The sequence below is a fragment of the Chelonia mydas genome, chromosome 25, assembly GCF_015237465.2.
Source record: "Chelonia mydas isolate rCheMyd1 chromosome 25, rCheMyd1.pri.v2, whole genome shotgun sequence".
Lineage (NCBI taxonomy): Eukaryota > Metazoa > Chordata > Testudines > Cheloniidae > Chelonia > Chelonia mydas.
The window spans coordinates 12,340,961-12,355,578 of record NC_057858.1 but is presented as its reverse complement, the minus strand read 5'-3'; the positions used below and the strand labels follow the sequence as shown (position 1 = coordinate 12,355,578).

General features: G+C 58.3%; 1 protein-coding gene across 5 annotated transcripts; it reads left to right on the top strand.

Moving 5' to 3' along the window:
* The first annotated feature begins 3,082 nt into the window (after positions 1–3,082).
* On the top strand, positions 3,083–12,106 carry LOC122463832 (CTD small phosphatase-like protein 3). Of its 5 annotated transcripts, none has more exons than XM_043536046.1 (11): positions 3,083–3,473; positions 4,836–5,013; positions 5,170–5,304; positions 5,652–5,766; positions 5,849–5,954; positions 6,135–6,221; positions 6,857–6,889; positions 7,411–7,490; positions 7,572–7,698; positions 9,766–9,861; positions 10,443–12,106. In XM_043536046.1, the coding sequence occupies exons 1-11, from the start codon at positions 3,435–3,437 to the stop codon at positions 10,503–10,505; spliced, it is 1,059 nt and encodes a 352-aa protein (XP_043391981.1). In that variant the 5' UTR covers positions 3,083–3,434; the 3' UTR covers positions 10,506–12,106. The 5 variants fall into 5 exon arrangements, with proteins under 5 accessions (XP_043391981.1, XP_043391984.1, XP_043391983.1 ...); XM_043536045.1 differs by having other exon boundaries at positions 3,084–3,473; positions 6,827–6,889; XM_043536047.1 differs by having other exon boundaries at positions 3,443–3,473; positions 4,801–5,013; positions 6,827–6,889.
* The last annotated feature ends 2,512 nt before the right edge of the window (positions 12,107–14,618 follow it).

Genomic DNA, 14,618 nt, shown 5'->3' with positions numbered 1-14,618 from the left:
TCAAGAAAGAACTAACGTCAAGTCGCCATGAGAGAGAGCGGGATGTGTGTCTGAAGTCTGGGACTCAAAGGCTGCTGAACAACTGCGCTTGGCTACTTGAGGCTGCAGGGTGCAGGAAGCAATAAGTGTTGACATTTCATAGCTCCGGCCACTCCAGAGATGGCTAACCAGGCTGCTGAAATGCGGCTGCTTCTGGGATGCTGTTGAGAGCGGATTCACAGCATGGTGCTGGGCACTGGCAGGAAATGGGTCCTGAGGGTGAGATCTAGCAAGCTGTGGAATAGCCTCGGAAGGGATGGGCTGGTCCATGGCCCTGGGGAATACACTGCAAAGGGAACCATCCTGTCCAGGGCAGGAGGATGCGGTTGCTGGGATCTGTTAGGCTTCCCATTGCAAAGCAGCCTGGGGCACTGGGGTTGTGAGTGCCTGGCAGAGAAAGCCCTTGAAACAACGTGGCCAGCTCTCGTGATCTTAACCTGAGTCTCACGATATCAAGTGCTTTCCTTGAAGCCCCAGTTCTTGGAGTCAGGTGATTTCATCAGACTCTGAGCTTGCTTTTAAATCCCTAGCACGTTTCTCGCCTGCCAGGCTGCCCAGAAAGCTTGAAAAGGTGACACCCAGAGACTCAACAGCCAGGAGGCAAAGAAACCCAGCCCCACATTGTGAATTTAAAAATATCTTGTGATCTTTAAACTAATCTGAGATGGGGGGGGAGGGAGTGATAAAGCCTGGGGATGTGTGATAATGCACGGCCACGCCCACCTGCTCACAGATACACACGTGAAGGCTCATGAGTGCATATACAAACACGCCTGTGCATGCGTGTGCACACATATGTGCATGTATGCACACACACACACGTGCGCACACAGGTATCGCCCCCTCCCACCCCTTCTTTCTCGGGTTCCGGCTGCAGCTTGAGATAATTCCCACTCCAGATCCCAGAGAAGGCACCCAGGGCTGAGTGCAGGCTCCTGATGGCAGGTCGCCTGGCCACGAACCTGTGAGTGAAGCAGAAGATTTTATGCCGGGCTGTGTATTTTGAGTCCTCCATGGAACATCCACCAGCATTTCTGGGGGCCTCACGTCCCCATGGAAAACACCCAGCCGGCCCTGAGGACACCTCACAGCTGGAGTGGGGCGCCCCCTGTGGGCTGTTTGGAATCTGACCGGCACCACAAGGACCACAGAGCTGGGCTCGGTGTGGGGGGCTCCGGGGCTGGAGCAATGTGTATCTGACAGACCCCAGGCATGGGGGTTTCATCTTTCCGTCCTTCTCCCATGTGAACCCTCCGCCACCAGCAGAATCAAAGAGGAAACGAGACGGCGTTGTCCAGTCTCCCCAGGACTCACAGATGCTGTAAGAAGCAAATCCACTTGTGACAATATTTGCAGCGAGCATGCACCATCCCAGGAGCTCAGCCATTAACGCAGCCCCACAGTCCCTCTGGGGGGGTAGACTGACCCTGTTTTCCACATGGGGAAACTGAGGCACAGAGCAGGGAAGTGACTTGTCCACAGCAATACAGTGAGTCCGTGACAGAGCTGGGGACAGAACCCAGAGTCCTGACTCACCGTTCCCAACCACTAGCCCCTTATGTCTTAATTTCTGGTTTAGGTCAGAAGTAAAATGACTTTGTCGGGTCGTTACCCAGCCCAGCATGGACATTTGACCGTAGCAGGGGAAACACCCCAGCAATTGGCATGGCCGGCAGCTGCTGCTGACGAACCCCAGGACTGGAGTGGGGGGTGGGGGTGGGACTGAGGGGCAGCGGCAGAACTGCAGGGAGGGGCTCCACACTGGAATAGGTCCCCGGGGGTCAGGATCGAGGGGCGTTGGCAGGGCTGTGGGGGGTGACCCAAGGCTGGAATAGCTGCAGGGCCTGCGGGTCAGGGTCGAGGGGCGTTGGCAGGGCTGTGGGGGGTGACCCAAGGCTGGAATAGCTGCAGGGCCTGCGGGTCAGGGTCGAGGGGCGTTGGCAGGGCTGTGGGGGGTGACCCAAGGCTGGAACAGCTGCAGGGCCTGCGGGTCAGGGTCGAGGGGCGTTGGCAGGGCTGTGGGGGGTGACCCAAGGCTGGAATAGCTGCAGGGCCTGCGGGTCAGGGTCGAGGGGCGTTGGCAGGGCTGTGGGGGGTGACCCAAGGCTGGAATAGCTGCAGGGCCTGCAGGTCAGGATTGAGGGGTGTTGGCAGGGCTGTGGGGGGTGACCCAAGCCTGGAATAGCTGCAGGGCCTGCGGGTCAGGATCGAGGGGCGTTGGCAGGGCTGTGGGGGGTGACCCAAGGCTGGAATAGCTGCAGGGCCTGCGGGTCAGGGTCGAGGGGCGTTGGCAGGGCTGTGACCCAAGGCTGGAACAGCTGCAGGGCCTGCGGGTCAGGGTCGAGGGGCGTTGGCAGGGCTGTGGGGGGTGACCCAAGGCTGGAACAGCTGCAGGGCCTGCGGGTCAGGGTCGAGGGCATTGGCAGGGCTGTGGGGGGTGACCCAAGGCTGGAATAGCTGCAGGGCCTGCGGGTCAGGGTCGAGGGGCGTTGGCAGGGCTGTGGGGGGTGACCCAAGGCTGGAATAGCTGCAGGGCCTGCAGGTCAGGATTGAGGGGTGTTGGCAGGGCTGTGGGGGGTGACCCAAGCCTGGAATAGCTGCAGGGCCTGCGGGTCAGGATCGAGGGGCGTTGGCAGGGCTGTGGGGGGTGACCCAAGGCTGGAATAGCTGCAGGGCCTGCGGGTCAGGGTCGAGGGGCGTTGGCAGGGCTGTGACCCAAGGCTGGAACAGCTGCAGGGCCTGCGGGTCAGGGTCGAGGGGCGTTGGCAGGGCTGTGGGGGGTGACCCAAGGCTGGAATAGCTGCAGGGCCTGCGGGTCAGGGTCGAGGGGCGTTGGCAGGGCTGTGGGGGGTGACCCAAGGCTGGAATAGCTGCAGGGCCTGGGGGTCAGGATCGAGGGGCGTTGGCAGGGCTGTGGGGGTGACCCAAGGCTGGAATAGCTGCAGGGCCTGCGGGTCAGGATCGAGGGGCGTTGGCAGGGCTGTGGGGGGTGACCCAAGGCTGGAATAGCTGCAGGGCCTGCGGGTCAGGATCGAGGGGCGTTGGCAGGGCGAGGGAACCGGAATAGCGCTGGAAGCCGCGGGCCAGGAACGAGAGACCTCCTGAGACCCGTGTGGGTGAAGTTTGCAAGCACCTGCCTACACTAGTAGCCCAGCCAGTGCTATTAACCCCTCACGTTCTGGAGCCATAGCATGCACCCGTTAGAAAGCTGGGGTACGTTATTCGTTTCGGGCTTGAATGGTTGAGTCTCCGGCTCTGTGTGTTGGAATGATTTTTTTTTTTTTTTTTTTAAAGCTCCCGTCCCTTTAAATGCACCCAGATGACCTGCAAACCCAGCTGGGCTGCGTTACTAACCAGCCCTGCCAATAAAACAGAGCCCTGGGGGCTTTCACTCTATGACTCCTCTCCCTGATGGGCTGTGGTCTCTAGGCCAGGTGAGTGTTGCCAGCTCTGGGCTGGGCATTTTCTGGCCTCAGAGAGACTTGAACAAAATCCCGGTTCTCCTGGAACTGGGACCCCCTGGTTGTCGCAATGGGTAGCTGGTTTTCTGAAGCGCCTGTTGCTGTATCGCCTGGTGCCAGTTACAGAAAGATGGAAGAGGTGTTGGTCTCTTTATTTGAGCAGACAAGGCTCCCCCCAGCCTCTGGGCTACGCTTACACCCCGGGGATGAACTGAGCTAGGGAGAGGAGGTGGCTTGGTGGGGATCTCTCCTGTGTCACACCATGATGTCCCCTGGCCCTGCTCATGAGGCCTGGCTCCCTGCTGCCCTGCCCCCTGTGCAGGGGGTTCACGCCTGGGCCAAGCGGCTGCTTTGAACTCGTGGCGATCCCTGCACCTGGGGCAGGTGGATGGCAAGCCAAAGCCCTGGTCACGCCCCTGGGGGATGCTGGAGCAGACCTGGCTGCTAGGGAGGGCCAGGTACTAAAGTGACTGTACCGTTCATCTCAGCTGGCACTAGGGCCGTGTGACCCCTTCTGTATGGGGCAGGCCCGGCAGTGACAAGGCCACCATGACGCCTCTGCCTCCCCATCACCGGAGCTGTGGGCCCCCCTGCCTGGGAGCGAGCCTGCCCCTGGCCAGAAGGCGATTTGGGCTGCGTTCATTCAGTGGCCTCTCGGCTGCGGCTCCCAGCCAGGGCCCTGGCTACAGCCGTGTCCGTGCCGCCTGGCTGGCAGCTCTCTCCTGCCTGGCCTGGGTTGGGGCTGTTGTAGAGTGAGGGAGGGACCGATTCCACTTCCTCCGGGGGTCCTGGCCCCTTTCTCCCTCTAAGTGGCTCCAAAGGCACTTGCTAGGTGCCCCGCTGGCTGGGCCTGCTCCTCTCCAAGCGCCTCTGTCTCTGGGGGTGACTCCCTCCCCCCCCAAGCTCTGTCACCGGTCCTGGGCGCAGCTAAGGCCTTGATCCCTCGGGCAAGTCACTCTTGAGGGTCTTTCTATGGAGGGGAATAGAGGGGTGTTTCCCCCAAAAGCGTTAGCTTAATGTAGGGGGGAATTCCCACCCCGCCCCCCCCCGACATCCCTGGAGCCAGTTTAACAATTCACTGTGTGTGCTGGGGGTTGCACTTTCCTCTGAAGCATCTGGTTCTGGCCACTGTCGGAGACGGGTCGCAGGTCTGATCCGGTCTGGCAGCTCCAACGCTGAGGGTCAGTTGCTGTTTGCGACGCGCTTTGAGATCCCTGGGGCGCTGACGCTGGAGAAGGGCCTGAGCCTTCTTGAGTCTCTTCCCGCTGACCGCTCACCACACAGGGTGGGTTGTTTGAAGGGTCAGGGTGGTTCTGTCTCCTCCACCGCCCCCAGCTGCCCGTCCACACCATGATGCTGCGCTCGGGTAAGATCACGCCCCGGGTGAAGAAGCCCTTCAGCCCCAGAGAGACCAGTGGTGATGTGGAGGATCTGGGACCCCCAGTTCGGAAGGCGAGTGCCCCCAGAGGGGGGAAGAGCCGGGGGAGAGGCTGGCGAGAGAACGGCCTTACAGGTGAGGGGGCTCAGGCTGGGGAGGGTGGTGTCCCCCATGGGCATTGCATGCCCAGCACCTTGCAGAGCTGATGCCTTATGCTGACTCTTCTGTGGGTCCCCCTCCCCATTCCACCTCCTATGGGCTGTAACCGCCTGCCCCCTTTGCCTCCCGCAGAGCCCGTGTCCCCACTGACGGGAAGGGCCCTGAAGGTGCATTTCGAACCGTGCCCATCCAGCCCAGCAAGCAAGGCGGCTTCCCTCCAGGGCCCACCCCTGGGCGTCGTCTGCTTCTCTCCCCTGGGCACGGAGGGTAAGTGGGGCTGGCTGAATTGCTGGGCCCCTGATGACCGGGCGCTCCCGTGCCCTGCCTCGGGGCTGGGTGTGAGGCCGGCTGCCCCAGCGAGGGCGCTTGGCCACTGCCTGCCCTCCAGGAGCCCTCAGGCAGAAGCTGAGTGTGGGGAGGTCCAGGGTTCGGTCTGGGGGGCCGCTGTCGGCGACTCTGGGGATTGTGTTTGTGCTGCATGGACATCGACTGGACTGGGTCCCCTCAGCCCCAGCCTGCAGGCTCTGGGTGCTGCCCCATTGGTTGCCCCAAAGTCCTAGTTTGTCCCCATTGAAACTTAGGGCCACCTTGAAGCCAGGCTTTTGTCCCTACAGAGCCAGAGAGCCCTCGGGGGCAGAGAGGGAAGCCCGGGGCTCAGCCTACGGGTGGAGTTGTGTACTTCGGGAACATCCCATCGGATGAGCCAGAAGAAACCAGTATCTTGAGCCCGTGAGTACGGCGTTCCCTGGGACGGGGGGTGGCTGTACCCCTGAAGCTCCAATCCCCTTTCTCTGTTTCCCCACCCATCCAGCTTCATCCACAAGGCCCTGCCCCCCAGGTCCAGCCAGAAGCCCCCCAGGAAAGAAACTCCCATCAAGACCCGCAGCACCCCTGAGAGCACGCTGGTCCTGGAGCTGGTGAGCTGGGGGGTGTCTGTGCAGGGATCAGGCCCGTCCTAAAGGAGCCAAATCCCCACCGTGGGCCTGGCGCCACCGTACAGTGCATCGTGGCTGCTGTGCCAGCTCGGGGTGCTGCTGGGGTGGGGGCCTCGCGTGTGGGGAGGGTGCTAAAAGCAGCTCCGCACTCCCTGCTTGTAGGAGGGGACTCTGGTCTGCTGCTCCCTGACCTCCAGCCGGGACGCCGACTGCACCTTCCTCACAGACTTCCAGGGGGACGCTTATCGGGTTAGTGCCTGGCAGGGGCTGCCGAGCAGCCTGGGGTGTGATTGGGGGGGGGGGGAGCTGGAGGGGGCTCCTCGCCCTTGGAGGTGGCAGCGAGGAAAGAAGTGGGGAGATCGGCCCCGCCCCCGATCCGCCCACTAGATGGGGCTCGAGAGCCGTGTTCACCTGGCCTCCCTGCCTCGGGCCTTTCCCGCAGCCCTCCGGCGCCGATCGGGCTCTGGGGCCCTCCCCGGCCGGTGGGCAGTGTGGGGAGAGCATTCCCTTCCCATCTGCAGTTGCAGTAGCTAAAATCCAAACCGCAAGCGCCACTGATCCTCCTGCTTCAGGGCGCAAGCCAAGCCTGCATGGGGGTCAGGAAGGAGTGGGCTTACCCTGCACGCCAAGGGACTGGGGCATCCCCCAGAGCCAGCGGCTCCTGGGGACCAGATCCGCAGCTCAATGGGCCTTTGAGCTGACTTGCTGCCCCCTCTGTCTCTGGTGCTGAATGAGAAACCCTTGCTGGAGGGGTGTTTTGTTTTGTTTGGGTTGGGGGGGGGGTTGTAGTGCAGGGGATGGAGGCTGGACCCATTAATACAGATCCCTGCTTCCTGCCCCCTGGTTTCCTTGAGGTTTACATGAAGCTGCGCCCCCACGTGCAGGAGTTCCTGGAAACTCTCTCCAAAGCCTATGAGGTACCTGCTGGGCCCCTGGCCTCCCTCTCCCACAGCCAGGGCGCTGCACGGATGTGCTGGGGGTGGGGGGAACACTGCGCCACGCCAGGAGGTGTAAGGGAGTAACGATGCTCGCTGTGTGGGAGGAAGGGATGTGCTGGGACATCTGCGATAGGGAGAGGACCCAGCTGCAGAATCCAGATCCAAAGCCAGGCTTGAATTCATAGGTCCGTGGGCTTGTCTGGGTGGGTGGTGAGGGGAGGCCAGCTGGGGGTTCATCTCTGGACTGAAGAGATCTCTGGAATCACTGGATCCCAGGGTCAACCCCCTCTCTGCCACTGACTCCCTGTGTGACCACATCGGTTCATCTCCCTGTTCCTCCGGCTCCGCATTGGTAACAGCCAGTGATGCTCCTGGGAGAGGAGGGTTGTGGATATGGGGGTGGGGGGTGAGTGGGGCTAACGCCATTTGTGTCTGGGAGCTGCTCAGACACGACTGTGGGGGAGCCGCTCCCAAGCCCTGCTCACATGCTCTTCCCCCAGATCTTTATCTTCACCACTGCAAAGCAGGACTACACAGAGAAGATCCTGGATGTCCTGGACCCTCAGAAGAAGCTGATCAGGTGACTGTCCCAGGCAAGAGGTGCAGGTCTCCTCCCTGCCCCCGCTCAGACTCTTATCCTGCCCTGGCCTCTCCCTCCCAGGCACCGCCTCTATCAGCAGGACTGTCTCTGCCTGCAGGGTTACTACGTGAAGGACCTTTCCATCCTGGAGAGAGACCTGGCCAGGACAGTGGCCCTGGATGATTCCCTCCAAGGGTTCCCTTACCAGGTAAGTGGGGGTGTTGGATGCAGCTGGCATGGCTCTGGCTGCACAGGCTGGGGGTGAGCTCTCCGAAGGCAATGTGACCCTCTGCCTGCTCACCCCCATCTGGTGCCATGCAGCGGGTCAGAGGTCTCTTCCCCCAGCCCCCCACCTCCCTTGGGGAGAGGGGAGTCATGTGTTACGGGGCATAGGTGAGACGTGCTTTCCGTCAAAAGCATAAGAGGGTCATTTGAGCCCCTTTTAGCCCCAACGTTCCTATGGTGCTTTGCAAACAGTCGCACTCCCCTGCTGCTGGAATGCAGCTGCTTCTGGGGTGTGATGCAGCAGCTAAACAATACCCAGCAAGGCTAGGCTGCTGAAGGTAAGACTTGCCCCATGTACGATTGCCCAAGCATCCTGGCTGGATTCTACACTCTGCCTCTCTGGCATTCTCCTGAAAGCAAGTGACATCCCAAGTGCCAGGGGCATTAGAGACCACAAGAGGTTGGGTCCTTTAGCCTCATCCTAAAGACCAGGGTCTCCCATGCTTGATCCTAACCCTACACCTTTCCCTGCTGAGGTCCTGCTGGGGGTGTTTGCCTAAATATGCTATGCCCGACCATCAGTGGGGATAAACACAAGAGGAAGCAGGATTTTGGAGAGGGGTTCCCACCCACCCTAGCTCTGCAGAGCATGAGGAGTCCAGAGAAGCCGATAGCAAGAGGCCAGTGTGGCTCCATCAGAAGCTCTTTAATGACCTGAAAACCAAAAAGGAATCCTACAAAGAGTGGAGAAGTGGATGAATGGTTGAAGAGGTGTCCAGACAAATCACACATGTGGGGATGAAGTGCAAAAGGCTAATTCCCAAACTGCGTTATGCCTCGCAAGGGACATACGCGGTTCTATAAAAGACAAAGGAAAGCGCAGCCCACTTAGCGGAGAGGCAGAGCTAATAAGGGATGACCTCAAGAAGCTGGAGGTGTTTGTTTAATGCCTATTTCTTGGCTAGAAAGGTGAGTTGTGATCAGAAGGTTAACGCTATGCAATTAACATACCAACAACGAAGGGGAAGGAATACAAGTCACACGGGGAAAGAGCAGGCTAAAGAATACACAGCTACATTCACGTTGGCAGGGCCTGACAAAATTCACTCGAGGGTCCTTAAAGAACCAGCTGAAGCAATCTGAGACCTGTTAGCAATTCTCTCTGGGGACTCCTGGAGGATGGGCAAGATCTTGGAGGACTGGTGTACAAAGAGGACCAAAGAAGTTCTAGACCACTCCGCCTCGCTTCACTCCCCGGAAAGATACCGGAACCAAATTCTAACCACTCCGTTTGTGAGCACATGGAGGATAATAGCCAGCCTGGATCTGTCCAGAACAAATCCTACCGAACCAACCTACTGTTCTCCTTTAACCTCCTTTGGGGTTACTGGCCTAGTGGATGGGGGGAAGGAATAGACATGATGATGGGGTGGGTGGGTGTGTCCTTTTAAAAAAGGCTTTTGACCATCTCACCTGAAACTCTCAAACCCGGGAAATGCAATCGAGAGGAAATTGCTAATGGTTGGGGTGCAACTGATACCAAAGTTGTTATCAGTGACTCACTGCCCAAGGGGGAGGGTGTATCTAATGGGCCCTGCAAGGCTTCAAAGGGCAGTGGTGGAATCCCCATCAGTGCAGGTTTAACTGGTTAGACAAACACCCCTCGGGGATGGTTTAGGTTGACTTTGTCCTACCTCAGTGCAGGGGGTTAGACTTGACCTCTTGAAGGGAGGGATAGCTCAGTGGTTTGAGCATTGGCCTGCTAAACTCAGGATTCTGAGTTCAATCCTTGAGGGGGCCATTTAGGGATCTGGGGCAAAAATTGGGGATTGGTCCTGCTTTGAGCAGGGGGTTGGACTAGATACCTCCTGAGGTCCCTTCCAACCCTGATATTCTATGATTGAGGTTCCTTCTAGCCCTGCACCTCTAGGAGTCTACACTTTCTCCCACTCTTGCCCCTGGATTTCTAACCTCTCCACATTCCCCTGGCTAACTGCTGGCTGGCGGGGCTGCCTGGTTCTTGCACAGCCAACACTCCTTCTTTCTGCAGATTTCCAACTGGATCCCGATCCCCGGCTGGCTGGGGGACCGCCAGGACGAGGAGTTGCTACGCGTTCTCCCGCTGCTGGGGAGGCTTAGCCAAGTGGTAAGGAGACAAGCATGCTGAGCCAGCTTGGTCACTATCCCCCTAACCCAGCTGACCAAGGGGCTGGACGGGATCTCGCCCGTTCTTGCCTTTCATGGGCATTGCCCCTCCTCAGGGCTCAGATGTGCCCTGTTTCTATGGAGACAGGCCCCGAGCTGAGCAGTGACATGGTTCCTAGTGCCACTCCACAGTGCTAATCTAGGGTTATTGATCTACCACTAAAGTGGCCAGATCAGCTCCTCTTACCCTCAGGAGTCAGTGGTGCTGATCATCATCTGTTTAGGAAGTAATGCCCCTGTAACGCAATGGCAGACCATGCCACATCTTCCTCCCCACCAGGGGCTGGTCCACTGAAGGAGAAGAGCCTGTTGGCAGAGTTACTTGAGCAGTAGCGGGAGGTCTGGGACCTTCAGCACTGCAACACAGTCTCTGACTCCCCTGCCATGTGGGGGATCCTTGTGAGCGTTGCACACCCCACTTGCTGTGTCCCACTTGTGATGAAAGAGGGGCTGGGGCTGAGCCCCGGCCCAAACGAAGCACTGCCCACCTGAGCTATCCCCTTTGAAATCCCTCTCCCATAGGGTGATGTCCGCACTGAAATCCGGAGGAAATACCGTCTCTGCAAGCTACTGGCTGTAGACTGATGTCTGCCCAGGGACTAAGTGTAGAGGGGAAAAGCCTTCCCAGAAGTCTGTCCTGATGGGCTGCTCTCAAAGGTCCCAGGCACAAAGCTTGCAGCAAGGCAAACGTTCGCTCTTCTCCTACCTACTCTCTCCTTCTCCACATACACCCAGCTGGGAAAACTGAGCTTGGCAACCTAACGTGAGCACAGAGGGCAGCTTCCTAAAGGGGAAATCCAAGTCAACTTTCAAGAGCTACAGTTCAGAAGTTACTAGTGCCTTTGAGTATCTCAGTTTTGGGGGGGTCCAACTTGAGAACCTCTTAAAGAGGGCTGGGTTGTTTTTTACCCACCCTCTGACAAATCAGGCCCCTTAAATGTGTCCTAGATGGGCACCTGGACTCCTAAGTTTATTAAGAAAATCTTGGTGTGTATATTAACCCAAACAAAGACTCTTCGAAAACTTCCCCTTAGTGCTCTTCAAACTAGGAGGAGACAAAGGAAGCTTCCCTCTGCAAAGCAACAACTTCCCTGCAGACCTTTGCAACCCAAGCATTGCAGCAAGGTCCCCCTGCTTGAGAACCTGAGTGAAACAGACTAGAAACAAAAGTTGAAACTGACCGGCCTCTGAGCTGAGAGAAATACAAATGGCTGAAGGTAAACTCCACTTAAATTCTGTTGTCATCTTTGTATTAAGCCGGGCTGTTTGTATTGGCTTTGAAACTGGTGTCCTTAAAACAGTTTTTAAAAAAACAACCTTTGAGACAGTTTGTTCAGCCAGAGGACTGCATTTAAGGCTTGTTGTTCCAGAGTGGCTACAGTCTAGTATCTCTGAGTGTGTGCTGGGGCCCAGGGCAATAGTCGCTGGCTTGTGCAGCTCTGCCCACTGCTAAGATTTCTCTAATGGTGCATTCACACCTGCCTCTTGTCTCTGTAGCTCACCTCCTAAATTCTTCCAATTCAGCACTTCCTCCCCCTGCCTCAAAACAACTCAAGGCCTCCCTCTTCTCCCAGGGTGGGTCAGTGGAGAGCAAGCCAGGCTCTCCCTGTAGCCACTCCGGGGGCTGATTGAGTGTGGGTGGGCCCTGATGGGAGAGGAATTTGCAGCCAGCCTTGGCTTTCAGTTTTCAATCTGTGTGCCCCTGTCTTGCCAACATGCCCTCCCCCATGCTGGGAACTGAGCCACTTGGGTGAGCAGGCTGGCACAGCCAACCCTGGGAGCTTGGCACTCTCTGATCACATAGGCCAGGTTCTGCAGTGAGCCACGGGCACTTCAAAGCCGTAAGAGCAGCTAGTGCTGTGTTCAGCAAGGCCATCCCCAGGGCCAAGGAGCTGGGGCGGGTCAGCAGTCGACCATCCAGCTCAGCTGGGCCAAGTAGCTCTTTCCAGGCCAAATGTTGGTATTCTTCCCTCCCTGCCCCCCAGACACCTCCCTCATGATCATCCATGTGCAAGGCTGGTGTGTAACCCTTGTGACTGGCTCTGCTGAGCCTGGGGTGGAGTTAGAGAGAGTTTTGTGTGTTGGGTCCTCTCCCTGTTTTTAAGGGCCGTGGGCTGAGATTCCCAGCTGGACTCTTATAATTTTTGTTTTGAAAAGTTCTTTATTTGTAACCTTGTTTGTTTAATAAACCACCATCAACTACTCATCTCTGCTGTGCTGCTCCCCTCTCCTCCTCCTACCCCCCCCCCCCCCCAGCTGCCTGCTTGAGTGCAAATAGCCTGACACAGACTCAGTCCTAGTCACCAGAACACATGCCAGAGGGAAACTCTCTTCGCTGCTGGTGGCAAAGGGCTGCTGGCTTGGAGGCAGCCCCAGCCATGTAAGGTTCTAGATCTGCGGTAGCCCCCAGAGGGTGGCAGTCATACAGCAGGGACAATCTGCCCTGCTTCTGAGCCGGGGTGGCCAGACAAGGGAAGCCCCAACTGTCTCCCTTGGGTGTCTGCCCAGGTGCAGCCATAAGCTCCCCGGCTGCTGCTCACTGGAATAGGCACAAGTTTCCCCTATAGGTGCAGCCTTGGGCTGGAGCTATTCCCACCGCAGACCCCCTCCAGCCCCCCGTGGGGTGCTCTGCCTGGGCTACGTGAAGGCTCATGAGCCAGCCGCACTGGGTCTCTGAGCTCAGGCAGGGGGTCAGGCTGCTAGACCCAGAGGTCCCAGGTTCAGTCCCCACAGCTAATGCCCCTGCCCCAGGCTGGGGGGTCTGGGAAGAGTGGGTTACTGAGCCAGCCTTTCCCTTCTGGGGGAGACTAGACTGTGACCTAGCTGCTTTCTCCAGCCACTGGGAAATGGGGGGGCCCATCCTGTTCCAGGAGCTGAGGAATGCCCCCTCCCCCAGCCACCACCAGCTCAATCACAGCAGTGGGGTCGGGGGGTGTGGGTGTGGGGGGGTGGCACCAGAAATCCCACCAGCCAGCCTCATTCCTCCACATGCACAAGGGGCTGCAAACCCCAGTAGCCAGAGGTGGGAAGCCTGGGTCCGGTTCAGCAGCTGCCCAGCCTAGCCCTGTGGCCAATAGCAGCCTGGGTGTATAACCCTGCCTCTGCCACCCCTGTAGAATCCAGCCGGATCCCCTCACCAGCTTGTGTAACTCTATCCTCAGCGCAGCCCCCCCTCCCCCCCCCCCCGCCCCGTGCCTTCTTCTGGGCTCTCAACACTGAGCACATGGCCGCTGCCGAACAAAGGGCCCTGTTGTCAGAGAAGCCCTTAGATCACCCCATCCTGGAGGATTTCAGCCCAGCTCTCAAAGCTATTATGAGGGGCGGGGGGGGGGAGAACCAGTAGCCACCAATCGTACTGCTCTCCCGCAACAGGGCCCCGGGCGGGCAGTGAGAGAAATCCCAGCTGCACAGGGCCACGCTTCCTGCAGGAGGCTGCTGTCAGCTCCACCCCAGTGCAGTGCGACACCTACTTTGTAGCCAGGAGTGCTTCAACCTCCCATACAACCAGGACAGGGCCGGGGAGCTGGGTTCTGTTCCCTGGCCGGCAGTGGGAAGAGGGGCTAGAGCTAGGGATGGGGCCTGGATTCGGGGGGCGCATGAGCAAGTCCCTTCCTCTCTGTGCTTTGGTCTCCCCAGCTCGAGTGGGCTCCCCGCTGGAGTCCTGCTGTTAGAGGAAGGTGGCAATGAGCGAGGCGGCTCTGAATTAGGCAGAGGGGCAGCTGCAGGAACCAGGCTCCCATCCTGTGAAGACGGATGGGCATGAGGGGTTAAGATTCAGGAGACCTGGGCTTGATTTCTGGCCCTGCCACAGCCTCTGTGGTGGAGTTTACTTGGGCAAGTCACTCCATCTGTGCCTCAGTTTTCCCATCTGTAAAACAGACGGTAAGCCTGGCCCACAGTGCTTTGAGATCTAGGGATGGAACATGCCATGCAAGTTAAGAGCTGGGCTGCGACCGGAAGGCTGTGCACAGAGAGAACCAGCTTTAACCATTTCAGTGCTGGGTGAGGACTCGATCACCGTACAGCAAAGGGACGGTCAGCCCTCAACCTGTACACCCAAGCTGTGCGCTCTTAGCTGGATCCCAGGCCCCTGCCTCTGAGACGTGAGTGCTACGGGGGGGACATTCCTGAGACCCAGTTACGTTCCCCTGGTGCTGGTTTTAGGGTACTGAGAGTTCATCAAATCTACCCCCCACAGGGACACTGACACTCAGCTAGTCTGATCTGCAGAGGGCTGCCTGGTGATTCCTGGGTCCAGCCCATATCTTGTAGCTGAGCTAGTGCATCTGTTAACTAGGACTGGACTTCAAGGGGTAGAGCACGTACCATGCCCCCAGGTAAGTTTGCTCCAGTGGTTAATTCCTCTCCCTGTCAAATACGTGCCTCTTATTTCTAGGCTGGATTTATCTCATTTCTGCTTCCAGCCCTTGTGTCTTGTTCTGCCTTTGCCTGCTAGATCAAAGAGCCCTCTGCTGCTAGTGGCCTCTTCCCCATGCCGGTACTCGGCTGGGGGTCCAGTCTCCTCTCAAGGGTTGATACCACTAACAGAGAAGCCCTTTGAGTAAGAGCAGCCGAGCAGAGGTCAGGCTGCCTGGGTCCCAATCCCTGCCATTGGGACTTGCTGGGTAATATTTTTGAAAGTCCCCTTCCCTCAGTGCCTCGGTTTCCCCATATCCTATTTGTATTACAGGAACACTG